This window comes from Vanrija albida, assembly GCF_041260175.1.
Source record: "Vanrija albida strain AlHP1 chromosome Unknown contig_2, whole genome shotgun sequence".
Lineage (NCBI taxonomy): Eukaryota > Fungi > Basidiomycota > Tremellomycetes > Trichosporonales > Trichosporonaceae > Vanrija > Vanrija albida.
Genome location: NW_027191421.1, coordinates 156,105 through 183,354, shown reverse-complemented (window position 1 = coordinate 183,354; position 27,250 = coordinate 156,105). Strand labels below are relative to the sequence as shown.

At 67.5% G+C, this 27,250-nt stretch overlaps 11 protein-coding genes across 11 annotated transcripts; 4 read left to right on the top strand and 7 right to left on the bottom strand.

The window, feature by feature from the left end:
* Positions 1-147: 147 nt before the first annotated feature.
* Q8F55_001707 (uncharacterized protein) lies at positions 148-2,704 on the bottom strand (the record flags this gene model as incomplete). Its single annotated transcript, XM_069350323.1, has 2 exons — positions 148-2,375; positions 2,644-2,704. 2 exons carry the CDS (start codon positions 2,702-2,704, stop codon positions 148-150), a joined length of 2,289 nt encoding a protein of 762 aa, XP_069210709.1.
* A 3,135-nt stretch (positions 2,705-5,839) lies between these two features.
* On the bottom strand, positions 5,840-6,595 carry Q8F55_001706 (uncharacterized protein; the record flags this gene model as incomplete). Its single annotated transcript, XM_069350322.1, has 2 exons — positions 5,840-6,140; positions 6,372-6,595. The coding sequence occupies 2 exons, from the start codon at positions 6,593-6,595 to the stop codon at positions 5,840-5,842; spliced, it is 525 nt and encodes a 174-aa protein (XP_069210708.1).
* A 520-nt stretch (positions 6,596-7,115) lies between these two features.
* On the bottom strand, positions 7,116-8,437 carry Q8F55_001705 (uncharacterized protein; the record flags this gene model as incomplete). The annotated part of the gene is made up of 5 exons (XM_069350321.1): positions 7,116-7,196; positions 7,241-7,418; positions 7,622-7,941; positions 8,284-8,296; positions 8,340-8,437. 5 exons carry the CDS (start codon positions 8,435-8,437, stop codon positions 7,116-7,118), a joined length of 690 nt encoding a protein of 229 aa, XP_069210707.1.
* Positions 8,438-8,633: 196 nt separating this feature from the next.
* On the top strand, positions 8,634-10,115 carry Q8F55_001704 (uncharacterized protein; the record flags this gene model as incomplete). Its single annotated transcript, XM_069350320.1, has 3 exons — positions 8,634-9,176; positions 9,212-9,353; positions 9,391-10,115. 3 exons carry the CDS (start codon positions 8,634-8,636, stop codon positions 10,113-10,115), a joined length of 1,410 nt encoding a protein of 469 aa, XP_069210706.1.
* A 1,577-nt stretch (positions 10,116-11,692) lies between these two features.
* LCB2 (serine palmitoyltransferase component) lies at positions 11,693-14,069 on the top strand (the record flags this gene model as incomplete). The annotated part of the gene is made up of 2 exons (XM_069350319.1): positions 11,693-13,783; positions 13,865-14,069. Exons 1-2 carry the CDS (start codon positions 11,826-11,828, stop codon positions 14,067-14,069), a joined length of 2,163 nt encoding a protein of 720 aa, XP_069210705.1. The 5' UTR covers positions 11,693-11,825.
* A 315-nt stretch (positions 14,070-14,384) lies between these two features.
* Q8F55_001702 (uncharacterized protein) lies at positions 14,385-16,443 on the bottom strand (the record flags this gene model as incomplete). The annotated part of the gene is made up of 2 exons (XM_069350318.1): positions 14,385-16,276; positions 16,338-16,443. 2 exons carry the CDS (start codon positions 16,441-16,443, stop codon positions 14,385-14,387), a joined length of 1,998 nt encoding a protein of 665 aa, XP_069210704.1.
* Positions 16,444-16,677: 234 nt separating this feature from the next.
* On the bottom strand, positions 16,678-18,501 carry Q8F55_001701 (uncharacterized protein; the record flags this gene model as incomplete). Its single annotated transcript, XM_069350317.1, has 4 exons — positions 16,678-16,933; positions 16,989-17,394; positions 17,449-17,894; positions 17,966-18,501. 4 exons carry the CDS (start codon positions 18,499-18,501, stop codon positions 16,678-16,680), a joined length of 1,644 nt encoding a protein of 547 aa, XP_069210703.1.
* A 1,424-nt stretch (positions 18,502-19,925) lies between these two features.
* On the top strand, positions 19,926-20,801 carry Q8F55_001700 (uncharacterized protein; the record flags this gene model as incomplete). The annotated part of the gene is made up of 1 exon (XM_069350316.1): positions 19,926-20,801. One exon carries the CDS (start codon positions 19,926-19,928, stop codon positions 20,799-20,801), a length of 876 nt encoding a protein of 291 aa, XP_069210702.1.
* Positions 20,802-21,096: 295 nt separating this feature from the next.
* Positions 21,097-21,416, top strand: Q8F55_001699 (uncharacterized protein; the record flags this gene model as incomplete). The annotated part of the gene is made up of 2 exons (XM_069350315.1): positions 21,097-21,157; positions 21,193-21,416. The coding sequence occupies 2 exons, from the start codon at positions 21,097-21,099 to the stop codon at positions 21,414-21,416; spliced, it is 285 nt and encodes a 94-aa protein (XP_069210701.1).
* A 228-nt stretch (positions 21,417-21,644) lies between these two features.
* Positions 21,645-23,418, bottom strand: Q8F55_001698 (uncharacterized protein; the record flags this gene model as incomplete). Its single annotated transcript, XM_069350314.1, has 5 exons — positions 21,645-22,369; positions 22,404-22,596; positions 22,629-22,693; positions 22,728-23,119; positions 23,204-23,418. 5 exons carry the CDS (start codon positions 23,416-23,418, stop codon positions 21,645-21,647), a joined length of 1,590 nt encoding a protein of 529 aa, XP_069210700.1.
* A 1,316-nt stretch (positions 23,419-24,734) lies between these two features.
* On the bottom strand, positions 24,735-26,722 carry Q8F55_001697 (uncharacterized protein; the record flags this gene model as incomplete). The annotated part of the gene is made up of 6 exons (XM_069350313.1): positions 24,735-25,429; positions 25,472-25,597; positions 25,814-25,992; positions 26,025-26,138; positions 26,174-26,317; positions 26,352-26,722. The coding sequence occupies 6 exons, from the start codon at positions 26,720-26,722 to the stop codon at positions 24,735-24,737; spliced, it is 1,629 nt and encodes a 542-aa protein (XP_069210699.1).
* Between the last annotated feature and the right edge of the window lie 528 nt (positions 26,723-27,250).

Genomic DNA, 27,250 nt, shown 5'->3' with positions numbered 1-27,250 from the left:
GACTTTGACTCGTCCCCACACCGCCTCGCTGCGCTCGGCGGCGCTCGCCTCGCCCACTCAGATACATGCTATGCTACGACAAATGAAACAACCTCCACACGCCCATGCAATGAAACAACTCGCACTCTCCACTCCCGCCCTACTCCCCTACTCCCCAGGGTACCCCAGCGGCGGCGGCACCGTCCGCCTCGCCCCAAACACACTCCCCGACGTCGACGGCCGCCGCAACCCCTCGGCCGACGACGCCGGCGAGTCCGAGAACCCAGGCTGCGGGTGCTCCTGCGTCGGCGTCTTGTTCCCGTCCCGGAACGCGCCCACGTCCACGTCCCGCGAAATGGCGCCCGACAGCGGCGGCGGCGGCGCAGAGTACACCGCCGCAGAGTACGCGCTAAACGACGGCGCGGTCCGCGGGCGCCGGTCCGACGGCGGCCGGTAGTCCTCTGGCAGGGCGGGGAGCCCGGTGCCCAGCGCGTCGAGCGACGGCAGCGCGCCCCGCTTCGGCTGCCTCTGCGTCGGCGTCGACGCACCCAGCCGGGGCCGGTTGCGCACCGGCTGCTCCTCGTCGTCGCTTGTCGCCGAGCTGATCCGCCGGCCAGCCGCGCGCTCGCGCCGGATCAACGGGTCCTCGCGCCCCCCGGTCCAGGTGCTGCCCGGCGTGGCGAGTAACGGCGCGGTCGGCGACGTCGGTGACGCCTGCGACGACGTGTTGTATGACGCGTGCTGCCGCCCCGACGCAGGGTACAGCTCGGACGGGAAGATCGACTGGAGCGACGGCAGAGGGACACCGCCGCCACGCCTCGACGTCGACGACGGCGGGGATACTGGCGAGGCGTAGGGAGGCGGCGGGACAAACTCGTACCTCGATTTGGTGTTCGGGTTCCGCTGCTCACGCCCGCCCTCGGGCCGCCGCAGGATCGGCCTCAGCGGTGGCCCGTTGGCCGGAGGCGACGCCGCGGGCGACCTCGGCAACGGCATTGGCCGAGACATGCGATACACCTCCATCGTCGCTCGGGCCAGGGACAGCGAGGCCTTGGAAATCGACGCAACGTGCTCGGACGAGATGTCGACGTCGCCGTCCAGGAGGTACAGCGAGCTGCCGGGTGACTTGGTAGGTCGAGAAATTCGAGGATGGGCAGCTTGGGCCAGGATGGCGCGGGCCTCATCCTGTGTGGCCTTTGCTGCTGACGCCCTCGCCCTGTCCTCTTCTCCCATGCCCACCATGATGATGGGCACCTGAGCAGTCGTCGTCTCTCTTGACGAACCCCCTTTCCGCTTGATCCACACTCTGGCGTACAGTCCGAATGATATATGGGCCAACGCCGTTTTGCCCGTCTCGCCAATGTCCCAGCTCCCGCCGTTGGCAGTGCGCCGTGGCAGGGCAATGTTGCCGACGGCCCAGTACGAGCCGCTGTCGCCTCGACTCGTGATCTCGCAGTCGGCGACGCCGATCTTGTGCGTCTCGACTTTTGGCGGCCGGGTCAGGTCCGACGTGTACCGGCTGAATGCGATGGTAGGGATCGTCGTGCCCCGTTGCAAGTGTTGCGTATCAATGAGGTTGCCGTAGCTGCCGGTCGCCGCGCGCTCCGCCATTGTGAGTCGCGGTGTCGAACTTCGGTGGAAAATGCTTGACAGGGTCGACCTGTTCGACACGACGCTGGGACCGCTCGACATCATGCTGCCAGCGTCGTCTTCCTTGCCGTCTTTGCCTTCTTTGTCGGTTAATGGGACGCGGTTGTCCGCGCTCTTGTCAAGCTGGTAGACCTCGAGCCGGCGCTCGAGAACCACCTGGACCTTGCGCACCGTGGTCGACGGGTCGGTTACGCGCACCGCAAAGGCCAGAGGCACATTGTCGGTAGGCCCATAGGCGGTCGCCGGTGCCGCCAAGAAGACGTGTGCTGCCGGTTCGCGGTCCTTGCCGCTCGCCACAAGGCCGCCAGAGGGCATCGGAGGCGGGGTGATTGCAGGAACGGCGTGGTCGTACAGGTTGAGCTTGAAGCGCTTGTTGTAGCCGCTGCCAACAAACCTGATGGGCTGGTGTTCGATGAGGATCTCGAGTCGCCATTGTGTCCTCCACTCGCGCAGCAGCTGGTTGCTCCGGACTTGTTGGGCCACCTCTGGCGGGACAGTTATTCTAAAGTCAATGTCCCATTTGTCCTCGAGCAGTTCAAAGTCGTCCCCCGCCCGGGGCTGCCAGATGAATCTGCGCTTCTCCCACAGGATGTGTTCGCCGTCTGATGATCGCAGACTGCCGGCGTTTGTTGTTTCGTAGCATGTCACGGCGACCTGGAGCGACCTGATGGGCATGTTTTTGAGCTCTTCCGGCAGCTTCATGTGCACGCAGCCGGCAATGACGACTGTTGTGACGCCAAAGAAGCCTGCGGGTGTGAGCGGGGGGGGTGGTGCGGGGTGGGTGCAAGGCGGCGCATTGCACCGCGCGGTCACGGCGGCGTGTTTGTGCTCAGGCAAGCCGTGCACGCGTCGACGCCATTGACCCTTGCGGCGTCGTCGGAGCATGCATGCACAGGGCAGCGGCGAGCGGCAGAGAGCCAGACGCCTGGCGCCTGGCAGGAGTTGCTGGCTGTTGCCGCCGCCTGCGCCAAACGCCTCTTTTGCGCCGCCTTGCGCCACGATGCGGTCACTCACCTGAATGGGGAAACACTCGTGCAGTGTTGCCATGCTTGGACTCGATCATGAGGTCGAGCATGATGGGCGCGTCGACGCGTGCGCGTGTTGCCTTGTGCTTGTGTTATGGGTTGACACAGAGTCGAGACATGAGATGGGAGAGGAGATGAGATGAGATGTGGGGGCGGCGGCGGCGGCGGGGCAGTTGGGGGGCAGCCGGGGCGGTTGGGCTGGGCGCGCGCTATTTAAGGTGCGTCTAGGCGTTGCAAAAGTGATCGTCAGCCAGCGGGTGTGAGGCCAGACAGAGTCGATGGTGGGCAAGGCGACGCGCGGAATGAGCAAGCTATTGTGGGTTGGATCCCAACTCTCGTCGTGTGCGCAGAGCGAGGCGAGGCGTGAGCTAATTGACGTAGCGGCTAGTGGGGGGGGGGGGGGTGGGGTGGGGTGGGGCAGCGCGGCGCGGGGCGAGAGTAGCGCGAGAGCGAGGCGGCGACGGGGGCGACGGGGCGACGGCGTAGTGGTCGTCGAGCTCGGTGCTAGCGTAATGAGGCTTTTGGCGTCGACGGTGACTGCGGCGGCGGCGAGGCGGCGAGGCGCGTGACGTACAGCGCGTAGACGAGACGAGAACGCGGGGTCGGTCTGTCGGCGCGAGTCGACTAGGCTAGATATATGGTGGTGCGTGCAAGGGCGCGGGGGCGGGGCGAGGCGGCGAGATTGCTGCTGACGTGCGCTGTCGAGAGCGATAGTGCACTGTTGAAACCTAGGCGCGTCGTCGAGGCGAGCGAGAGTCGAGGTAGATGAGGTCGAGGTCGAGGTCGGGTCGGTCGGGGGTAGGTGTCACTGGCGGCGCTCACACTCACGCAGCGCTGTGCCAATCGTGCCAAACCCAAAATACCCACCAAACACGCCCAGTTGGGTCAAGCGGGCTCATGTACACAGTGTGCAGAGCCGCGCGGCAGGGCCAGGAGAAAAAAAAAACAAGGTTGGGCTAGTCGAGGAAGCGAGGAGGAGCCAAGTGATGCTGGTGGTGGTCGAGCCGGACCTGGAACACTAACAGCGTGGGTCAATGAATCGCGGGGCGGGGGAGTGGCCCGTCATGGGTCAGATTGCTCGGCGTCGGCCCTGCCTGCTGCCGTCGCCGCTGCCGCTGCATGCTGCATCCGACGTGTCGCGCGGCGCGCCAGGAGCCGCAAATGTCTCTGGTCGCTGTCGACGCGTGCCTTGATAAAAAAGTCTGTTACGAGTCAGGCACGGGCCAAAATGTCAAAAGTGGCGGCGAGGCAGAGGGAACAAGACAATTCAGGCACTCGCCACGCGCGGCGCGGGCAGGCAGGTCGAGCTGGCAGCAGCACGCACCCGCAGAGATTAGGCTCGGGCGGGCGTCGCGAGGGCGAGGGGCGAGGGGGAGGACTGGGAGCGGGTTCGGAGCGAGATGGGCCAGATGCATTGGCCCACGCCGACGCCACTGCTCGTACTGTGCTGCACTCTCCACTCACACACTCGTGCATGCACCCCAGCCTAGTCGCCGCAGTTCCCCGCTAGCGCCTAGCCCATTGCAATCGCCCGCCCACGCCTAGGCTAGGCCCGATTCGATTCACCCCACTTACTCCTTGACGGGACGAATACAACAGAGGGACCGGAGTGATAATTGAGGTTCCAGGAACGGCGGGGGCAGGGGGGGAGTTTGCACTACTGATCTCGCTTGAGTACCAAAACCCGCTGGGCCGGGAATGCTTGCGAGTACCATACCCAGCCAGCACCAGGCCTGAAATGTTGGGCCTGAACGACAGTAGGTAGGCACTGGCACTGGCACTGGCACTGGCACTGGCACTGGCACGCACCGATACCCCAGCCTAGCGTGCGCTTAATGGCGCCGAGGCTGCAATCGACCTGCGGACACGGCGAGCTCGGCGAGCTCGGAGCGAGTCAGCGGCGCCGGCGCGACGTCATGCGGCGTCGGAGGAGCATGCGGCGGCGTCGAGTGCCGCACACCGCATGGGCCAACAGGTGCCGGCCTCGATCAGATCAGTTGTATGGGCGCCCCCCTCGCCAGGCACCGACCACCACACCAGTAGTCCAGGTACGCAGCAGAGTTGTTGGGCTCTGCTGTTTGGGCCTGGCGGGGGGAGGGGAGGGGGCGGAGGCGGATGGCGGCTGCCCTGGTGGGTTGCCGGCTGCATTGAAACGGCCCCTCTGTGGATTTCACCAGCCCAGCCCAGCCCAGGCCAGCCCGCGGGCATATGAAACACCCCAGCGCCGCTCACGCCGGGCGACTGACCTGCCGTCACCCGTCGTCAAGTTTCGGCGTGCCTCGGGGCGTGGGCGGAGCTGGATGGGGCAGGCTGGCGCCTGTGCCTCGATGCAGTGGCGGCGGCGGCCGCGGCGGTAGTCTGAGCGTGGGTCAGATCGCGGCGTGGGCGTGGGTCAGATCAGATCCGAGCAGCGTGGGTTGACAGATCGAGGCACGGGGGGTGGGAGGGACCGGAGGTGAAGCCGTTTTGCCGAGGCTGACGCCGAGGGCTGCCTCGGAGTCGTCTCGGCGTCGGCTCAGCGCCGGGATTCCCGGCCCATCAAAGGCAAGGTTGGGCTGAGTTGGCAAGGTTGGGTTGGCGCTGCGTCGAGTTCAAGGTTGGAGGGCCGCGTTGGGTTGGGTTCAGCCCACGCCGAGATTGGGTTGGTGGCGCTGGATGAGGCGGCGGGCGATGCGGCGGGCGATGCGGCGATCGACGTCGTTCGGCCGGCGCCGGGCGTGTCGGCGAGCGTCGCTGCTTGCGACGACGTGCAGGCGAGGGGTGTCGATGGCTGCGCTCGGCGAGTCCCAGGCCGCTGCTCCGCTTCCACCGACTGACTCGCTGACCGCTCCGTCCATGGCCTCGCTGGCGCCGCTCACACGGTGCAGGGCCGTGCGGCTCGCGTCGTGTGTCTGAATCTGCGGCGCGGTTCGGTCGACGGGGGAGCCGCTGCTCGTGCTGACGCTGACGCTGACGCGTGGCTGATCGTCTGCCACTTGGGCTTCTCCTGCCGATGCTTTTGCTTCGCCGCTCCGCTGCCGCTGTCGCTGCTACCACCGCTACCACTGCTACTCCTGCTCCTGCTCCTGCCGCTCCCGCACCCGCGCGCTGCAAAGGAATGACGTGGGGGGGACGAGTTGGGCGCTATTCTGATTCGGGCCAGCCCACGACGTCGAGCCGTGGGGGCAGCTTCTACTGCTACGTGTCTACACCGACGCCGCCTCGTCCGCCTCCGCCGCCACCGCCTTGCCCTTGTCAAGCAACGCGCGCGCCTCCTCCCCGTCGTCGCTCTTGTCGCTCCCGACCTCGGCCTCGAGCCACACGCCGCGGGGGGAGCCGGGCGCGCTGCCCGCCTCGCTGAGGTACACCCCGTCCTCCGTCTCGAGCTCGCGCAGCGTCTTGCCCCACACGCGGCCGAAGCGGCGGCGCGAGAGGACGAAGAGCGTCTCGAACGCCGTCGCGGCGAGGAGCAGGAGGGCCGCGACGAAGGCCAGCGCCGCCGCGGGGCTGGGGTCAGCTCTGCTGTATGGCGCACCCACCCGTCGTACCACGAGCGCAGGGCCGTCACGGCCGTGGCTACGCTCAGCCCGTACGTGCAGAGCACGGCCTGCGCCGCGATGTCGGCGGCGGCTGTGGCGTGCCACGCTGTCTTGGCGCAGTGCGCGCACGGCGCGGCGACGCGGCGCCAGAGCCGGGTCCCGAGGCTAGCGTGAGCAGGGAGAAGGGGGGACGGCCTACGTGAGGACAGTGTAAGCCTGCAGCAGGGAGGCCCAGACGATGAGCGCGACCTGCGCGCCTTCGTTGTGCCACCGCCACGAGGCGAGCGTTTGCCCGGCGCTGATGGCCGCGCCGAGCGACACGCCGGCTGCGCTGGCGAGCAGCGCGCCGTGCACGAACGACGCGGTGGCGGGGACCGCGAGCGTGTGCGCGCGGAAGATGGACATGGACGAGGTGAGCGTCATGGTGTGTGTGGGGTTTGCGTTTGCTGTGATGGGGGGCGGCGCCGAGTGCGTGAGTGCGTCGAGCGTAAGTATACGGCGCGCGCTGCACGACAGCACCAGCAACACGACGCGTCAGCGCCTGTTTGCACCACCACCCCACCACCCACCCCTCGATGCGGTGTCGCACTAGGTCATGTGAAGGGAATGTGGTTGGCAGCAGTTGGCGGTTGGCAGCCCGGGTGCCACAATTCGCGCATTCGCGCCGGCAGCACCGCATCAAGGACGTGGCGTCCCGTCTTGCAGCATGCTGCGGGGTGCGGGCGGGGTGCGTTTGGGGCGTGGCCGCCGCACCGGCGTCCCGTTATGCATCCATCAGTCGGCGTCGAGCCGACGGCCTGAGTGGGGTGGGTGGGTGCGAGCACCGCTTGCGCGACGGCGCCACCCCAGCCATGACTGACGCGCCGGCTCGGCCTGGCTCGGCTCCGCGCTACGCGCTCCGCCTCGCGCCGCCTCGCACTCGCCCGCACACTCTGCATCTATCCTACCTCCGCTCATCCAGCTCTATCTCGTCGTCGGCGTTCCACACGTCCAGGTCCGACGACATCTCGCGCTTGACGCAGAGCTGCGGTCGGTGTGAGCGGACACGCCTGCGCAACTCGCACCCACCTGCTCGCCCACCACAATCATCAGGATCGCGCCGAGCGCCTGTACGACCCAGAAGAACAGGCTCGTCGGGAAGCTCTTGGCGTAGTATGTCGTCACTAGCAGGTGGAGAAAGTTGAGCGTGAGGGAGAAGTCGAGGATGGCGGTTGGGCGCCGGACGAGGTAGTAGAGCGGGACGACGCTGGGGTGGTTAGCTGGGGGCACCGGGGAGGAGGGGCTCGGGGTGGGGCTCGGGGCGAGGCTCGAGGTCGTCCACAAGGCCGTCGGCGTGAGGTGATGTCGTGGCCGTGGCTCGCATCGCGCCGCGCCGCACACCGCAGCCCCAGCCCCTCCCCCTCGCACTCGCACTCGCTGCGCTCGTGCTCGTGCTCGTGTTTCACTCACTCAACCGCACACGCCACGATCCACGACAACCCCAGCAGCCACCCGCGCCGCTCATCCACCCCATAGTCCGTCTCATCAACCGCCTCATCGTCCTCGGCCTTCCCAACCTTCTTGCCGCCCGACCACGCGCCGCGCAGCTTGGCCCACGCGCCGTCGACCGGCACGGCCGGCCGCGCGGCCATTTCCCGCCAGTCGAGAATGTGCCCCGTCGTGCTCGGCCCGCCAGAGTACGTGAGCAGCGAGGTCGTTGTCAGGCCCGAGAGGAGCGGCGGGACGACAAACGACAGCGTCAGGTAGTGGATCGTCTGGAGGCATATGATCTGTGGTTTGTTCGGTTAGGAGCGGCGGCGGCGGAGGGCGCGGTGGAGCATGTCGCGTGCGAGGGTGGTGAGGCCGGGCATTGTGGGGTCGGTGTTGCAGATGGTGGATGGCGCAGTTGTGAATGCATGGACGCGATCGCATCGCGACGACAGTGGCAGCCAGACACGCGTGCGCAGTACACGACCACGGCACCACAGCGACGTGACCGTGCAGCGGCAAGGGCGACGAGGGCGGTGGGCGAGGGCAGCGAGGGACGATGAGAACGACGACGGCGACGAGGTCAGCGAGGGTTGCCGCCTTCGTCCCTCTCCCGAGAGGGACACGACCACGCCACGACGCACCTGGGATATGATCCTGCACCGTGTCAGCCGCGGCAGTCGGGACGTTGACAACTCACAGGACGGGGTCCCAACCCTGCACGCGCATGCGAACCATGGCAGCGAGCGTGAATGGGGGGCAATAGAGCAGACGGGTCGGTGGCTCGATGGGATCCATGGTAGATATCGACGTGAAGGTGGGAGTGAGACCAGTCACGTGACCGACTCGACCTCCGCCGCCCGCCGCCGTCTACGACGCACGCCGTCTCTGGCGGAGGGCCGCGACAGGCCGGGAACCACAAAACATGTCCGGGTCGACTGTCTCTCTCTCTCTCTCACTCACTCTTGCACTCACACCAGCTCGCACATACACCATGTACACGCCCCCGCACCTGCGCAAGGGCGGCGGCGGCAGCGGCGGCAGTGCGACGGCGACAGCGACAGCGACGAGCGCACTCGACCTCAACGACGGGCGGCTCAGCGCCGCGAGCATGCACAGTTCCTCGAGCGCGCACAGCACGGCAGATCGCGACCAGCGGCACCGGCGGCCAGCGAGCAGCACCAACAGCCTGCCGAGACGCACGACGGCGCTGCCGGCCGTCCAGCAGCTGGGCGCGCGCTCGACCCCGACGCCGACCGTGCCGCTGCCGTACGCGCCGCGACTGAGCATATCCGTGCCGAGTCCGGCGCGGCCGCCGGTCCCGCCGATGCGCACCCCGCGCCCGGGGCTCAGTGTGCTCTCTAGCTCGCCGACAAGCGAGATGCGGCCCACGCCGACGCGGCGCACGTTCTCGGCGCCGCCGGGCGAGATGGAGCTGCTGGCGAGTGTGAGCCGCTCGGGCGGGCTCGAGGACGGCGGCGACGCGCTCAAGGACCACGACGTGCAGCGCCGCTTCAGGACGTACATTGACGAGCGGGTGAGTTGTGAGGTGAGGAGGCGTGCTGATACCAGATCCACCGGCATCACATTGAACATCCGCCGGGTAGCGGGAGCGAGGGCGAGCTCGAGAGTCTGCAGAGCCTCGTGCTCCTCTTCCGCAAGCTGCGTGAGGGGGTGGTGGCGAGCCACCGGCTGGACGACTTTGCCATCGATGGTGGGTGCGGCGGCGGCGGAGCAGGCTAACATCGCAGTGTTTGAGACGTCGGTGCAGTACGCGGTCCACGCGCGCAACGCCCCCCAGCTGCTGTCTGCCCTCAGCGGCCTCGTGCCCGGGCTCTACCTCGCCGTTGACGCCGAGAAGGCAAGATTAGCTAGCGAGTCGGACGGCGAGTCGACCCCGAATGGCGTGTATACCACTGCGCCCGGTACGCCAGCTGCAGTCGGCACGCCCAACGTGCTCGACCGCTCCCCACCGCTCTCCCCGCCCGCACCACATCCCAACAACCGCACCCACTTCGCCTCCCTCCTCCTGCTCTATCACCTCGTGCACTCGTCGCGCGAGGTCTTCCACGCGACGTACGTGTCGCTCGCGCTGCCACCACGGCGGCGGCCCCACGCGGCGCCGTTTGTCGAGCCAGCACAGCTCGAGTTTGCCCGCACCGCCGCCAAGGCCATGGCGCCCGAGACTTTCGACCCGCTCCTCTTCTCGCGCCTGGTCGGCGGCCACGCAGACCGGAATCTCGGCGGCGCCGACGAGCCGGCCGACGCGCTCGAGCGCGCACTGCTAGCTTGGGCGAGCCCAAAGGTCCGCGCGACGGCCGGCGCAATGCTCAAGCGGGCGTATACGGGAACGAGCGTGGACTGGGCGGCCAAGGTGCTGTGCATGGAGGGGTCGCGCGGCGCGCGCGGGGTCGATCTCTGGGCCATGGCGAATGGGGTCATGGTGGACGACGGGGTGTGGATCAAGCTGAGGTAGGGGGGGGGGCGGCAGCCGGGGGGGGGCGGGGAGGAGTGCCGCCGAGGCGCGGCAGGCGTGACGCTCCGGCTGCACAGGTTGAGGCTGCATCAGACGTACGTGCAGAGGGATACAGCGCGCGGCGAGCGACCCGCGCCATGCGTTAGAAGTGTACATCTTTGTAAATGATATAGCCATGCTGCATCTTGTATCGACCAGGAGTTGCAAAAGCGCCACACGCCGCGCCACAAAAGTCCCGCCGACGGTTTGCTCGCCTCGCACCCACCGGCGTCGCCCGCGCGCCCACGACCTCACAAAACTCCATCTCCCCCCCTCGTCCTCTCACACAACGATACGCTTAAAATGGGATCGAGCGGCCGCGCCGTTCTGGCGCAGCGACCGCTCGTACTCGACAGGGCGTACCGAGACGAGGACGCTAGCGACTCACGGCGCGCCGCGCGCCCACCTTGGGTGCTGCGGCGTGCGCGCCGGGCATCCTGGCCTCTTGGCTTACCGCCCGGCGTCCGAGGCGCAGTGGACATTTATTCGCGTAGCTAGCGCATGCAAACACGTCGGCGCTCACACTCTCAAGGCCCAGGAGGCTACGCTACACGTCAGCAGAAGGATCAGCAGGGCGAGAGAGGCAGGCCGACGCGCTGCACGCCAGCACGCCAGCGCGCGTGGGAGCGTCGATCAGTGGCCCGGGGGCACGAGGCCCGTCGCGAACGCGCCGTGGGCAGCTGGTGCCGCGGGGTAGTGGGCGGAGAACGACGCAGCGCAGCGTAGGGAGCGTGAGAATGCGTGGGTGAGCCTGGCGCGGCGGGGGTGGCCGCGCTCGGCCTGCTCCCACGTCTGTCGCCTGCGCGTGCCGGCGACGCGGGCGGGGTCGGGTCGCATCGCAGCGCTGTGTGGCCGGGCGATGCCTGCGACGACTGCTGCGTGGGGCCGAGTCAAGTGACTTGTGGCTGGCTGCCTGGCTGGGTCGTTGGCGTCGCTGGCGTCGCTCGCTGGCGCTCTGGCGCCGCACACACCGCCTGCTGCCTCCTGCGGACAGTGCCCGATAGCCCGCGTCCGCGTCCGCGTCCTCGTCCGGCCAGTCGGGCGCGGGGTAGCCCCGGTGTGCTGTGCGTGGGCTGCTGCTTGCTCGTGCATTCATGGGTCGCGCGTGCGGCGTTGCTGCATGCATGCAGAGGTAGAGGCGTTTAGCGAGGTAGAGCGGCTGCACCCACCACCCATGAGCCCACACCCCCGCCCACGGCCCACTATGCTTGCTGGGCCTATCCCGCCCGCCCACTTTACCACGCGACAGCAATTTGTAATACGCCCCCCAATTTGTAACGCGGCCCACTAGTCGCGGGATCAAATTTTCCTAATGGACTAGTCTGGATTAGGAACCACGTCGGCTTGTTGCAGCCAGGCAGTCGACGCGGCGCGGCGCGACGCACCACAACCACCAAGTCGCTCGTCGCACCACTCTCTCGCTCGTCGTCTCCCCTCCCTCCTCCCCCCTCCTTCCCCCCCTCTCCCCTTTCTCAACGCCTCTACGACCACTCACGGCGACTCGGACACGCCAGCATCGACCCTCACCACCCCCGTCCCCCAGCACGCCCGTCTACACGCCGACGGGCCGCTCGACGCGCACAGCAGCACCCGCCAGCCCACACCCCCGCCGCGAGCAGAGACCCTGAAGAGGTAGAGCAAGACCGACAAACGCGCCGACAACACCCAACCATGCCCCGCACCCGGGCGTCAAAGACCAAGAGCAGCGCGCCGGCGACGCCAGACTCGCGCCCCGAGTCGCCGACGTCGACGGCGTCCATTGCCAGCAGCAACGGCTCGGCCGGCGCCCGCCTGTTCCGCTCGGCCCCCAAGTCGCCCAGCAAGGAGGCGCCGCCGTTGACGGCGCGCAGCTCGCTCCTCGACGTGCTGTCGAGGCCCCGCGCGGCCGGCGCGGCGCTCACGTACGACCTCAACCCCCACGTCCCCGAGGGCGAGGAGGAGGAGGTGTCGGACCAGAGCACGATCAGCTCGTACGCCAGCACGTCGAGCACACTCTCGCGCTCGCCGTCAGACGACGAGCTCGCGCGCCTGTACCGCAACTATCTTGAGACGCCGTTTGTCAAGATCAAGTCCATCTTCAAGCACTCCGAGTTTGGCCACGACAACAACAACAACTGGCGCTGGACGTCGCAGTACAACCCTGCCGAGCCGGTCACGCTCGAGGAGGAGCCCGACGCGCCGTACGTCGTCCTGCTTACGACCTACCTGTCGTACCTGCTGCTCATTGTGCTGGGCCACATTCGCGACTTTTTCGGCAAGCGCTTCTACCCCAGCCACTACTCGCACCTGCTCCCACACAACGGCTACGCCGCGCTCCACTCCGACTTTGACTCGTTCTACACCCGTCGCCTCAAGAGCCGCCTCGATGACTGTTTCTCGCGTCCAGTCACGGGCGTCCCCGGCCGTACCATCATGCTGCTCGACCGCTACTCGAACGACGCGTACGAGACGTTCCATCTGTCAGGCAAGGTGACCCGCGCCCTCAACGTCTCGTCGTACAACTACCTCGGTTTCGCGTCTTCGTCGGGTGGCTGCGCCGACGCAGTCGAGGAGGGCATTCGTCGCTACGGCATCGCCGGTGCCGCCACCCGCCACGACTCGGGCTCGCTCGACCTCCACATCCAGGCCGAGAAGCTCGTCGCCGAGTTTGTCGGCTCGGAGGACTCTATGATCGTGTCCATGGGCTTTGCGACAAACTCGACGACTATCCCTGCGCTGGTCGACAAGGGATGCCTCGTCATTTCAGACGAGTTCAACCACGCGTCTATTCGTTTCGGCGTGCGTCTGTCCGGCGCCTCGGTCCGTACTTTCAAGCACAACGACATGGCTGCCCTCGAGGAGCTGCTTCGCGACGTCGTCGCCCACGGCCAGCCCAGAACCCACCGCCCCTGGAAGAAGATCCTTGTCATGGTCGAGGGCCTGTACTCGATGGAGGGCACCCTCGTCAACCTGCCCGTGCTGCTCGACCTCAAGCAGCGCTACAAGTTTTACCTGTACGTCGACGAGGCCCACTCGGTCGGTGCCATGGGCCCCAACGGCAGAGGCGTCTGCGACTACTTCGGCATCGACCCGCGCGAGGTCGACATTCTCATGGGCACGTTTACCAAGTCGTTTGGCGCCGCCGGTGGCTACATTGCTGGCAACAAGGACATTATCGACTCGCTGCGCGTCAAGTCGCACGCGTTTGCGTACGCCGAGGCCATGAGCCCGCCGATTCTTGTGCAGATCATTGCGTCCATGTCAGCCATCATGGGTGTCGCGCCGCCGCTCAACCCGCCGCTCGATCGCGAGGCGTTTGACCACGAGGACGAGTCGGCACTGTCGGTGTGGAGCCGCAACGTGTCGTTTGGCCCCACCCCCCGCGAGGCGCTGCCAACCTGGATGTCGCTGCCACCAGCCATGGCCAACGGTACCGAGGGCAGGGAAAAGCTGCGGCGTCTGGCCTTCAACTCGCGCTACCTGTCGTCTGGCCTGCGCAAGCTTGGGTTTATCGTTTACGGCCACCGCGACTCGCCGATCATCCCGCTGCTGCTGTTTAACCCCGGCAAGATGGGCATGTTCTCGAGGATGATGCTGAACCGTGTCGGGCCGGACAAGACGCCTATTGCCGTGGTTATTGTTGCGTACCCGTGAGTGGTGTTGCTTGCTGCAAGCGAGCAAGCGCGGCCAGTGTCCGCATGGGTGGGAACTTGTTTGCTCACACACACCAGTGCCACCCCGCTTATCACGTCTCGTGTTCGCTTCTGCCTGTCGGCGTCGCACACCAAGAACGACATTGACCTGTTGCTCCGAGCCGTCGACGAGGTCGGCGAAATCCTGGGGCTCAAGTACACGCACGAGCGCTGGTCAGTTGACCGAGTCATTGCCAGTGCCGAGGAGCTGGTGGCGGCGCACAACCTCGACGATGTGCAATAGGGGGGCAAGGGAGCGGGGGGTGGGGGGTGAGCGGCGGCACTGGGAGCGGCGTCAGCCAAGTGCGACGTGTGCGACGAGTGCCGTGCCGGTGCCGGTGACACGATTGCGACGAGCAGGCGACGACGAAGGCGTACTGCGACTCCTCCCCCACTCCAATCTGAACTCCACCACGCGGCAGCCGGCATAGCCGGAGTCGACCACTGCAGATTTTCTGCCATTTCATTAGTAGCGCGGCTGGATACCCTAGGCATGCATTTAATACAGAGTAGCGAGCACGAGGCCGCGGAGCGGCCGAGTGTGGCGGCGTGGCGACGCCTACCGCCCATTAACAATGGTGTAGGCGCCGAGCTCTGCGCCGGCGCAGCGCACCGTGACTACGACGATGGAGCCATACGGGCGCGTGTACTGCGAGTGGAGGATGTTGAGCTCGTCGGCGGGGACGACGCCGCGGGCGGTGAGGGTCGCGCCGTCCAGCGAGATGGGCACGTCGCGGCCGTTGAGGGTAGCGGTTGCGGACGCGATGGGCGCGGGGGCTGTGGCGGTAATGGCGTACTGGACCGTCGAGTCGCCGTAGCTCGTCTGCACGGAGAGCGCGAGCTCGCCGTCGCCGACCTCGCCCTCGCCCCCGACCTCGGCCACAGCGCGCAGCGGCGCCCCGAGCGGCGGCGCGCGGGCAGGCAAAGGCCTCTCCACGCCGTCGCCGTACGCCGCCCCGAGAGACAGCAGCGCCGCGTCGTCCCACGCCCTGCCCGCGAACGTGAGGCCGAAGGGCATGCGCGTGTCCCCGTCCGCGCCCATCGGCACCGTGACGGTCGGGACGCCGAGGTGCCGCACCCACAAGTTGCCGTTGGCGACCCACGTGCCGTCGCGTGTCGCTATCCCGTGGGACTGGGGATTGTGGTCGGCGTCGGCGGGCGCGACGTCTGCGAGGGTGGGGAACGCGAGCGCGTCGATGTGGCTTTCGTCGAGCCAGGCCTCGAGGAGCTCCTCGCGCGCGCGGTTGAGGCCCCGGACGCCCTCGGCGATGGTGGGGATGGCCTCGGGCGGGGAGGTGCCCTTGGCGACGATGCCGACATAGTGCCCCATCTCCATGTCGTCGCCGTAGTCGCCCTTTATTTGCCCGAGCGGGAGGGGGAAGACCTTGGCGGCGTCGGCCTGCGCGAAGGAGGCCGGCGTGCCGCCGTTGGCGGAGAGAAAGTCGTCGAGCGCGAACGCCGCGAGGTCGACCAGCTCGTGTTGCCAGAAAGCCTCGGGGACGTACCCCGGCGCGAGGCCGCCCTGGAACCAGTCCTTGCCCCGGGAGCCGTCGCGCACCTCGTACGCGTCGCGCACTGGGAGGTCGGTGTAGACGACCTCTGCGCCGAGGGATTCCAGGCGGGCGGCGGCGGCGCGGGCGAGCGCGACGACGGAGGCGCGCGTGGGGATGTGGTCGTCCTCGCCGAGGAAGCAGCGGGGGAAGGCTATGCGCTTGCCCTGCAGCGGGAGGGGGGAGGCGGCCTGGGCCAGGAGCGAGGGGTAGGACTTTGGCCGGAGCTCCGACGCTGGCGGGATGGACACCCAGTCCTGGGTGCGCCAGAAGTTGCCTCGTGTGTCTGAGTCGTCGGCGACAATCGCGTCCAGCACGGCCAGCATGTCCCCCATGCCGCGCGTGTGCGGCACCACCACGTCCATGGTGGGCACGAGCGGCCAGTTTCCGCGGATGGAGATGGTGCCCCAGGACGGCGTGTACGCGTACAGCGCGTTACAGGAGGCGGGTGCGCGGCCAGACGACCACGTCTCCTCGCCCAGGCCGAACGCGCCGAAGGACGCCGCCGTCGCCGTCCCGCTCCCGTTTGAGCTGCCGCTCGCCCAAGCGCTGGTGAGGTACGCGCCGTTGTAGGGGCTCTCTGCGCGCCCGTGCAGCCCGCGCTGCATGCCCCCGTTCGCGAGGGGCGGCATGGTGGTGAGGCCGAGGAGGATGGCGCCGGCGGCGCGCAGACGCGAGATGACGAAGCTGTCGGCGCTCGCGATGAGGTGCTCGAAGGCCGGGGAGCCGCCGGAGACGGGGAGGCCCGAAGCCTTGTAGCTGTCCTTCGCGGTGTAGGGGATGCCGTCGAGCGGGGAGAGGGGGTGGCCTGCGGCGCGGCGGAGGTCCGAGGCGCGCGCCTCGGCGAAGACGGTCGGGCTGAGGACTGGGACGCTGTTGAGGCGCGGGCCATGGTGGTCGTCTGGGCGGGCGTGAGCGAGCGCCGAGTGGGGAGAGGGGAGGCGGGGTAGGGGAGGACTTACACGCGCCAATGCGACGGAGGTAGGCTTCGACGAGGCCGACGGCGGTCACCTCGCCCGCGTCGAGGGCGGCGCGCAGCTCGGCGATGCTGGCTTCTGCGACCTCCATTGTGGGTCGAGTGGGGGTGTGAGGGCGTGCATGGCCGCCGTTGCGGCGCAAGATATATGGACAAAAGTCGGTGGTGTGCCAAGAGTTACGCCTGATCGGAGACTCCGCGCGGCTATCGGCCGCGGCGGGGGCGGCTAAGCGCCAGGCCGAGCGCGGCAAGATACAGCGCTCGCTGCTGCCCCATGCAATGCATATGCCATATGATGCTACAGTCAATGTCCAGTCATGCTTGTCCTAGTAGTGCTGCGCCAGCGCGCTCGCCACCTTGCTCCGCTTCCGCAAGGCCGGGCCATACGCTATCAGCAGGCACGGCGCGGCCGCCAACACCAGCGCGATGCTCGCCACGACCGTCGACGCCAGCGGGTACCCGAGCCGCGTGTACATGCTCCGCGCGAAGAGCGGGTACGTCGCCGACGAGAGGTTGCGGATGAAGCTGTGGCTGGCCTGCGCGGAGGACGAGTAGGTCTCGTACGCGTCGGCGAGGTACGAGCTGGGCCAGCGTTAGCAGTGGTCTCTCCGTCGCCCGCCCACGCCGCGCCACTCACTACAACCCCCCGTACATCATATACACGCCCCACATGGCGACGCTGAGGAACATGGCCGGGACCGCCCAGTGGAACTGCGGCCGGCCGGTCCACGCGAACCCGTACATTGCCAGCGGGTAGATGAGCGCGCCCGCCGCGGCCCAGTACAGGCGCACCTCTGGCGCTGCCTTGCCGGTCGGGCTTGCGGCCCGCGCGCGCACGTATAGGTGCTCCTGGTGATAGCTGGTCACAAAGCCCAGCACGCCGCCGACGAGCGTGCACAGCAGCGTGAGGCCGAGCAGGCCCGGGCTCCAGCCGTACTGCGCGAAGACGAGCAGCGTCGAGCTCGCGCCGAGGAAGATGCAGCCCCAGATGAAGCCGATCCAGAGGGTGAGGGCCGCGACGATGGGCTCGGTGACGAGGTACTCTGCGAGCGCGCGTCAGCGCGCGAGGGAGGGAGGGAGGGGGCAACGCGACGTACTGAGAGGCCGGATGGCGGTCAGGCTGAGCATCTCGACCATGCCCTTCTTTGGGCCGAACGTCCGCGCGACGTGCTTGACCCCCGTCTCCTTTGTGAGGCGCGCGGCCCTCTTCGCCAAGATGACATCGGCGCGCGTCTCACGCAAGCACAGCACGTTGACGAGCACGCTCACGCCCGCCGCGACCCCCTGCACGCCGTAGCACCACTGCACGCCGGCGCGCTCCCCGACCCACCCGCACACGGCGCCGCCCATCGCCTGCCCGAAGAAGGTTGAGAAGACGAACAGGCTCATCGGGAGCCCGCGGTCCCGCGCGCTGAACGTGTCGGCGATGGTGCCCCCGACCATCGAGTTGCCGACGGCCGACGACATGCCCTGGAACCAGCGGGCCGCGAGCAGGCCGGGGAGGGAGCGGCTCAGCGCTTGCGGGATGAAGAGGAGGGCCGTGCTGGGGGGGTCAGTGGTGTCCTGTGCCGGTACCGTGGCTCGCGACTCGGCTCGCTGCGCTCGCCGACTCACATCACACTCGTCACCTGGTAGATCGGGTTACGCCCGAACAGCTCGCTCATCGGCGCGAGCACGAGCGGCGTGATGGCCAGCGCGCCGAGGTACATTGTCAGGCTGAGCATGAAGCCCGTCTGCGTCGTGTGGAACCAGTCGACGCCCCACGTCGCCATGATGCCGACGCTCGTCGCGTTGCCGGCCGTGAGCAGCGTGATGAACAGCGTCACCCCGACAGTGAGGTACTTGCGCCACGCCGGCCAGTTGAGCGGGCACTCGGGGTCGTTGACGGCCCAGTCGACAATGATGGCGCCGTCGGGCGTGCGCTCGGCGGTCTTCTCGGTTGGCGATGCCACGCTGCTCTCTGGCGTCGGCCGCGCGAGGCCGCCCTTCTCCACGTCCCCGTCCACGCCCACGCCCACGCTGCCCGTCTCCCCATCCTTCTCCGTGTCAACACCCTTCTCCGTGTCCAGGCCCATGCCCGCCACCGTCACGCTGTCGCTCGACGCCGTGGGCGTGGGATGGTCGCGCGCTGCGTACGCGTACGCGCTCATGTGGCCGGCGTCGTGTGTTGGTCTGCTTTCCTCCGCAAAAGCTGGAGAGCGTCGTGTGTGGTGTGCGTGCCGCCCGCGTCGTATCGTGCTTCTTGCGGCCGCATGCATCCCCGCGAGCTACACCGGTTTATGTACATGCATGCATGCAGACCGAGTCGCCAAGTAGACGGCAGCTCAGCTCGCTTGGGATCGTCGTGTCGGGCCAAACCCGACACGGCGGCACCCACACGACGGTGACGCTCGTCGGCCCGCGGCGTGTCGGACCCCGCCCGCTCGGCTTCCCGAACTCTCAGCGCTCCAAGCCGCAGCGGCCATCGCCCTCTACATCCTCGGGCTCCACCCTATTGCCGCTGCGCTGATCGAGCACTTGATATCGGCGCGGGCCCGCCGGCGCGGGTGGGGTGGGTGGGGCGGGTTAGGGGTGTTGTGAGTGGTGGGCGGGGTGGCTTCATGTGGAGGCGAGTCGACGACCCGACGACCGAGTATGACGGCTGCGAGTCGCTGCGAGTCTTCCGGCGTTGTCAGTCCTCTGACGCCAGCGGAGCCCGTCAGTCTTCCACGCTGCCAGATGCTTCTGCTGTCCAATGCTGTCACTTGTCAGAGGGAGCCATCCATCCATCCCCCCGTCAAAGCCGTCAACCCATCGGCAATGAGTCAAGGCTGTTTGTCCGGTGGAGCCTTGGCGAGCTATTATCGTCATCCCCACAACAAGCCAAGTCACGCGCCCGTACTTATTACCCCTTCGTATGCACGATTACTCGCCATATGGGCAAGGATTACCCCGCCCCATAGGCAACAGCTACCCCCCTCGTGGGCAATGCACCGTGGATGACGCCGCGCCACGCGCTGCGCAATCTCTGGAACCGCCCACGTCGCTGGCGTCGTCGGCGCTGTTGGTGGCCGAAGTGACGGTGATGACGGCTTGTGGCGACCACGTCGTACGCTCTCGGAGGGGGGTTGGGGGCTTTTTGGGGTTGCTTTTGGCGGAGAAACTGCTAGCACGAGCAGAGGACGAGGTGCATGCACGCACGGGCGCGGTGCCGGTGCCCTCGCGATGCATGCTGAGCTGAGCTCGAGCTGGCTGGCCGGTGCGGAACTCGCACGGCTCGCTGCCTCTGCCGCTGCCTCACCCCCACCCCCCGCCTACACAGTCCTCGTCGCGGCCCTCGCCCTCGGATGGACTGCGCAAGCCGCCACCCAACCCCCGCCCAAACCCACCGAGCGCCATGACGCTCTGCGACGTTCGCTCGTGCGACGAGGTTGGTGCGAGCGCACGTCGTGGTACTCCCCCTCTCTCCCTCTCCAAGATGCTCGGGTGAAGAGGATCTGGCGTAAAGAGCTCGGTCTACATCAACGGAGTATCCGTGCACTCCCGGCTCCCTCTTCCCTCGCAAAGCACACAAAGCACACAGAAAGAACACACCATGAGCAGTGGCGAGAGCAGCAAGAAGTACCAGCGCGAGCAGTGCGAGCGCGAGCACCAGCGCCAGCGAGAAACAGCACGCACACTCTACCTCATCACTCCGCGGCGCCTGCCAGGCGTCCACATCCTCGACCTCCCCCTCCTCCCCCTGCCCCGCACACCACCACCCACGGGAATGATGGCCACGCTTCCGCTAGTCGACGACTTTGACGAGCCGATGGACGTCGACGAGGTGTACGAGGTCGACGTCCGCCCCGGCCCAAGCCACCGCATGGCCTCGTCGAGCAGGTATGTGGCCGCTCGCCGCGGCGCTGACGGCAGCCTGCCCACGCCCTCGCCAACGCCGTCGCCCCTCGTCGTGACCCCCGAGCTTCCCGAGTCGCCCGTGGACGCCACTCCGCCACCACCGCTCCCCTACGCCCCGCCGGCGGGTGTCGGCGACGAGACGCGCGAGCGCATGCTCGCCAACCTCCAGCACCCGTGGGCGCGGGCCCCGGTCCCGCCCTACGTTCCGCGCCGCGCGCACAACCACCCCCCAGTGGCGCAGTACGCGCGCACGGCGGACGGCGGGCGCGTGCGCCTGCCGCCGCACGTCGTCGGCGGCGAGCTCGACGGCTGGGTCGAGCAGGAGGCGCCGGCGTCGGCCGCGCGGCCCCGGATCGGGGTCAAGAAGAAGCGCGAGCGCTTCGAGTGGGTCGAGGACGACGGCGAGTTCAAGGCGCGGGTCCAGGACCTTACCGCGGGAGTGGGCGGCGTGAGCAAGGCGTTTAGGCGCGCCGCGAGCGGGGGAAGCAGCGCACCGGCCATGCCGAGCCCCGGACTGTGCGGCGTCGGGGAGGGGCCGCCGACGTTCCACACGCCCATGGGGTTTGCGTAGGAGCAAGGTTGTACTTGTAGGGTTAGCAGTGTGAATGCAGCAGAAGTGAGAAGGCTAGAGTGCTGCTCGTTGGAGGTGTCTGGGGCGTCGTCAGTCGTCAGCGATCAGCATGGTGGGAGGACAATGCCAAGAGTCAAGATCGTGAGGACGAGGAAACATAGACGATCGTCCCCCGGCCCCCGGCAGTGAGACATCGACGAGCGGGATCTCGAGAGGCATCGCCTCCGCCCAAAGGCAGGCAGCCAGACCTACATATACCGCGCCCGCCGTCGTTCCGCTGTCCACGCAGCCCACCATGCGCCTCCTCCTCGCCACCGTCGCGGCCCTCGGCGCGGCCTCGGCCGTGCCTCACCTCGGTACGCCGGGCAGCTGTCCGTCCACTGACGAGCAGAGCGCGCGCGCGCCCCCACCCCGTGGGTCGGCGGCGTTGGTGAGCGCTTCAACCCGCAGCCCGACACACCGGGCGTAGCCCACGCCCACACCCCCGGCAGGGGCGCGCCGGCACCGTTCAACCCCCAGCCCGAGCCCCCGGGCGACCGCTACCGCCTCAGTCCCGCGATCGGCCGCCTCGCGCCGGTCGCGCTCAACCCGCAGCCTGAGCTGCCTGGCAAGTAGCCGATAGTTGGAGCTCTGAATTTGATGAAGTCCGGATTTAGGTCGCCGTTTGTCTTGGCAGGAAGCGTTTGCGACGTGGAGATGGCGACGCTCGCTGTGGCAGTGGAGCTCACTTGCGACAAGCACGACTGATGACCCAGGCACCGTGCTGCTCCACCCACTTCTTGATAAACTATATGCTTCATTCTCTTCAGAGTACGGAATACCAACACCTCAGGCCCTGTATGCCTAGGTGGTGTAGATCTGCCAGTCCCACTGGACCGTGCTGCCCCAGTAGGACGAGGGGCACGAGCCGACCGAGCCACCGCCGATGCCCTTGACGTTTGTGCCCGAGAGGCCCGAGGTCGAGGTGAAGGCGGTCCAGCCCGAGGGGGTGAGCTCATTGATAAAGTCGGTCCAGGCGGCACTGATCTCGTTCTGGAGGGTGATGGTGGCGCTGCTGGGGCTGGGCGAGCTGCCGAAGGTGGGGTAGATGTCGTCGGTGTGGCACACGACCGAGCCAGTGCAGTACGAGGTCGAGCCGATCGAGTTGGTGGGGTAGGTGACACCCTTTGTGAACTCGCCGACGAAGACGGTGCCGCCGGCAGCAGCGTACGCCTGGGCGAGGGTGCGGGCGGGGCAGCGCCAGGCGCCGTCGGTGATGGTCTTCTCGAGGGTCGAGCGCATGAGGTCACCCGAGCCCGAGGTGGGGAGGGCGTAGGTCGAGCCCGAGGCCTGGAGCGTGGTGGCGCGGCTGCTGCCGAGGAGCGCGGAGAGGACGCCGTTGTAGCGGGTCGAGTTGAGGGTGACCGACTCGGGCCAGATGTACTGGGCGAGGCCACCGGCCTCGTTCTTGGTGTTGGTGATCAGGAGGCGGACAGCGGTCGGGTCGATCTCCAACTCGGACGGGGTGTTGAAGAGCGAGCGGGTCGGGTCGTGGGGGAGCGTGGTCGTGCCCCAGGTCGGGCGGAGGGCTGGGGTCAGTGTGGAGCGGGACTGGGGACGTACCGCCAGTGAGGGGGAGGCCGGCGATCGAGGCGCTGGCCGAGGCGAGGAGATCGCCCTGGGCCGTGAGCAGGGTGGAGAGGGAGAGAGCCTGCCAGTTGGCAAAGGTGGAGAGGGTGAGGCCGGAAAGGGAGGGCTGCGAGGCGAAGAGGGAGCGGAGCGAGGTGGTGGTCGCGGCGGACGCGAAGCCGTAGGACTGGGGTCAGCGCAGTCGTACGCGGCACGCACGAGGGGGTCCGACTGGAGGATCATGCTCGAGAACTTGTCGACGGCAGCGGGGACACCCCAAAGGGCTGGGGTCAGCGGCGTCCTAATGCAACAACCTACCGCGGATGATGCTGGCGCCCGAGTCCTGGCCACCGAGGCTGAGGAGGTCCTTGTCGCCGTGGAAGTCGAGCTCGCGCGCACGGAGCGTGTCGAGGGCGAGGATGACGTCGCGGAGCGCAAAGTTGGGGTCCGAGGCGAGCGGCGCGACCGAGGGCGGCAGGTTGCCGAGCACGCCGAGGCGGTACTGGATGGCGGCGACGATGATCCCGCCGTTAGCGGCGAGGCCGGCGCCGTCGAATCCGGCGGCAGAGTCCGAGCCGTACGAGTACGCGCCGCCGTGGAGCCAGGCGAGGATCGGCTGGCGGTCGGTCGACGTCGCGTCGACCGGGACGTAGAGCGTGATGTAGAGACAGTCCTCGCTCTGGGTCGCCGAGGTGAGCGGGTTGCCGGCGCTCGCCGAGACCTGGGGGCAGGAGGGGGGAGCGCGGTGGTCGTGCCGTAGCTGGGCGTGAGTGGTCGAAGCAGGGGGCACTTACGAGGTGGCAGCAGCGGCGTTGGCCCAGCGCGCGGCAGTGCCGTACCGGATAGTGTAGCGACACACGCCGTCAGGCCCGTCGGGGGTACCGCTGATGGTCGAGCCGTTCCAGGTGAGCGAGCAGGACGACTGGCGGGGCGCGAGGCGGCCGGCCGAGGGGCGGGCCACGGCCGCGGTGGCGCCCAGCGCGAGGACGAGGGGGAGGAGGTTGACCATGTGTGGGTGTGGTGAAGGAGTGGAGCGGTGGGATGGGGGGTCGAGGGGGGCGAGGGGGCCGGCTTATATCTTGCGCCGGGGGTCGAGTTTGGCCGGAGTCTCGTCCCCATACCATCGCCTGATGGAAGTGCGCACTTGATCTCCCCTCGAGATCCATGCCGAGCCACGGGCTCGTGTCGACAGGTCCGCTCGACAGAGACGGCGAGGTCGAGCTCGCCCACGTTCCGGGTCAGTGCGAACACGACCGGCCACATGACTGCCAGCTGCGGATTGAGACGCTAAACAAGGCAGGCCCGGCGCCACCAAGCCGCCGTCTGGCGACGCACGTCCGCGCCACATGCCCGATAGCTTGGGGGTGGCCCGGGCTGATAAAGGAGCTGGCTAGCGCTGGCCTAATCGTGCCCGCGTGGCACTGGTGGCCGAGATCGGATTCCCGCCACCCGCCTCTGCCACCACCGCCTCTTATCAACAATGCGTGTGGGGGTGTGCGTGCGTGGTCTATCTTGATCAGGGGAAGGTATGGGTATGGGGACGGGGGTGGATGGTGGGTTGCCGTCCTCAGTCTGGCCGTCCTTCATCGTCCAGTGGTGGCCGGGCGAGATAAACCAGTCACATTGCTCGGGAGTGCCACTTCCGCCCCACTTCCGGCCCATGATATCGTCTGTACTCCCATCCGGCCGGCTTTTCCGAAGGAGAGCGATGTACGCCCCACACACGGCATGCATTCCCCCCACCCGCTCCGTTCAGATTAAGATTTGGGGACGCTGCAGATCCAGTTGTTCGATACTTCCGGCAGGTGGTCGTGGCGTCGTCTGGAACAATGGCGGGAGGGGGTGGCTCGGATGCGAGCCCGGTGCCAGCTGCCCATTGTTGGTGGTGAGCCGTGGTGAGCGGGGCAAGTACGTCCTTTACCGCTGGTATGTGGGCATGCACGTTGCTCATTGTCGCGTGGCATGTAAAGGTGTAATAGCAGCCAGCACCGCCCCATTCCACTCGGACAAGTGGGCAGCTGGCGGCGCCGGCGCCAACGGTGGCTGTGGTGGTGAGATGTCGTGCTGTGATGGTTTGGAGCTCCTTTGATCCCATTGTAGCGGGCTTTGGCTTGACGGTGTGACATTTCAAACTATCGATCTCGACGACGGAATGGGTTGGCGGCTTGGGGTCATGTGCTCGGCGCCTCGTCTCCCGCCCAACAGTGCTGAAAGACTTCCAGTGCTGAACGACTTCATAAACTATAGCGCTTTTGCCTCACTCCCACCAGCCCAGCCGCCCGCTGAGCTACTTTTAAAAACTATAATCGCTTCCTCAGCAACCCACTACACCGCCATCTGCCAGTCGTGCTTGACCGTGCTGCCCCAATAGTTGGCAGGGCAGGCACCGACCGCACCCCCGCCCAGCGCCTTGACGTTCGTGCCGTCCACGCTGCCCCCAGCGGGGAACTGGGTCCAGGAGATGGCCCCGGTGGTGATGAAGCTCGCCCACGCGGCCTGGACCTCGGCCTCGAGCGGGCCGGGCGACGGCGAGGTGCCGAAGGTCGGGTAGATGTCGTCGCCGTGGCACACCTTGCCGGTGCAGAGCGCGTTCGAGTTGGTCGGGTAGGGAAGGCCCTGTGTCCACTCGGCGACGTAGACCTTGCCCCCGGCGGCGGCGTACCCGGCGGCAAGGGAGCGTGCCGGGCAGCGGAAGTAGGCGTCGGTTACGACGCGGGAGACGGAGTGGCGGAGCGTGTCGCCCGAGTCGGTCGCGGGGAGCTCGTAGGGCGACCCTGGGGCCATGACTTTCCCGGCGCGGGTCGGGTCCAGGACGACGCCGAGACTGGCGTTGTACGAGCTCGCGTTTAGGGGGACCGGGTCCGGCAAGGCACGGCCGATGAGGGTGTTGCCTTCATCGGCGGTGTAGGTGATCAGGAGCGGGGTCGATGCGGGGGAGATGGCAAGCGACGACGGGTTGTTGAACAGGGCTTTGGTGGGGTCGGACGGGAGCGTGGCGGTGCCATAGGTCGGGCGGTAGGCTGGTGCGGGGTCAGAGCGTCAATGTCGAGGTATCTACTCACGATAGAAGTATGGAACGAGGTACCTCGTCCTCCAGGGGTGGGCCAGCTGATCGGCCTGCTCCCTCATGATTCTCCACAGGTCGGCGGTCAGCCACGCCTCAGTAGTCGACGGGGGCAAGGGCCAGTCTGGGAGTGTCCAGAAGGACGGCCAATATTTCTGTCCAATCGACCAGCTCCAGATTTGCGAGGTCGACAAGGGCGAGAAGCCAAAGTTCTGCTGTCAGGGGGGAAGGGCTGAGGACGTACCAGAGAGTCGGACTGAAGGATGGCGGCGCGGAACAGCCCAGCGGCCGAGGGCACGCCGTAGAGCGCTGGGGTCAGCCTGGTCTTGCCTCTACGCACCTCGGACGAGCGACGCGCCTGTGCCCTGGCCACCGAGCGTGATCTTGGCCCCGTCGCCCCCGTAGTGGCCAGCACGGCTCTTGAGCGTCTTGAGCGCCAGCACAATGTCGCGCAGGGCAAAGTTGGGGTCGTCCTTGAACGGGGTGACCTTCGGCGCGAGGAAGCCGAGGGTACCGATGCTGGCGTGAGTTGCCACCGGGGCCCTACTCACCGGTACTGGATCTCGGCGACGACGATGTTGGAGGACGAGGCGAGCGCGGTGCCGTTGAGCCCGGGCTTGGAGTCAGAGCCCGAGCTGTACGCGGCCGACGTGCTTCCGTGGAGCCTGGAGTCAGCGGGCGCTAGCGTGGTACGGCCTACCACGCGAGCACGGGGAGCGCGCGCGCCCCGGAGGGGACGTAGAGCGTGAGGTAGAGGCAGTCCTCGCTCGAGGTTGCGGGCAGGCTTGTGGCCGTGTCTTCCGGCTGCGGGCAGCTAGGCGCCAGTGCCGACGTGTTGCCGTACCTGCCCGTCAGCTTTCAACTGCGTGGCGACTCACTCCGTGGCGGGCACCGAGTCCAGGAAGCGCTTGGCGGAGCCGTAGCGGATAGTGTAGCGGCACACGCCGCTGCCATCGGGGGCGCCGGCGAGCGGCGTGCCGTTCCACGTGAGCGGGCAGGTCACGGGCTCGGTGGGGCCCGTGGCGGTGGGGCTGGCGGATGCCGAGGTGGGGGTGGCGGACGGCGAGGTGGGACTGGCTGACGACGGGGTGGCGCTGGCGGACGGCGAGGTCGTGGGCGCGATGGAAGACACGGTGGTGGGATTGGCGGACAACCTGGTGCTGTGCTTGGGGGGTTTATGGCGTTCAAAGGTCCCGGGGGCCGCGGCGGCCAAGGTGAGGAGGAGGAGGGCGAGCGGGAGGAGGTTCATCGCGCGCCGGGGAGGGATAGGAATGAGACAGGGGTCGAAGGGGGCAGTCTTATACCCGTCGTCGGGTGGGGGTGGCGAGGGTGGGAGCGACCCCCGCGATGATGGAGGGCCGCTGCAGGCTCTCAAAACCGCGGCGCCTCTCCTCCCGACCACTCTCCTTTTGGCATCCGCCCAACTCGTCCATCGCTCCATCTGCCGCCTCGCAACTCGTCGCGGACGGGGAGATGAGCTCGGCGGCTGTCGACCCGCCACAGACGTACGCGCGCCGGTTTGATTGGATTCTGAAACGTGGCGCCGGCGGACAGTGGCCGGTACAACAGGTGGCTGGCGGCGCGCGTTGGGGAGGGGGAAGGGCGCTGAGCAATCGGCCGCCGGGTCGGCGGGCACGTGCTTGCGCTCTTGGGGAGCAGGTGGGCGAAGACCCATCTCCCTCCTCCCCACCGCTCCGGCGACCACGCCACACGATTAAGATTTGATTGGATTCTGAAACCCTCTGCGTCGTGAAAGCTCGCACGCACATTGTCAAAT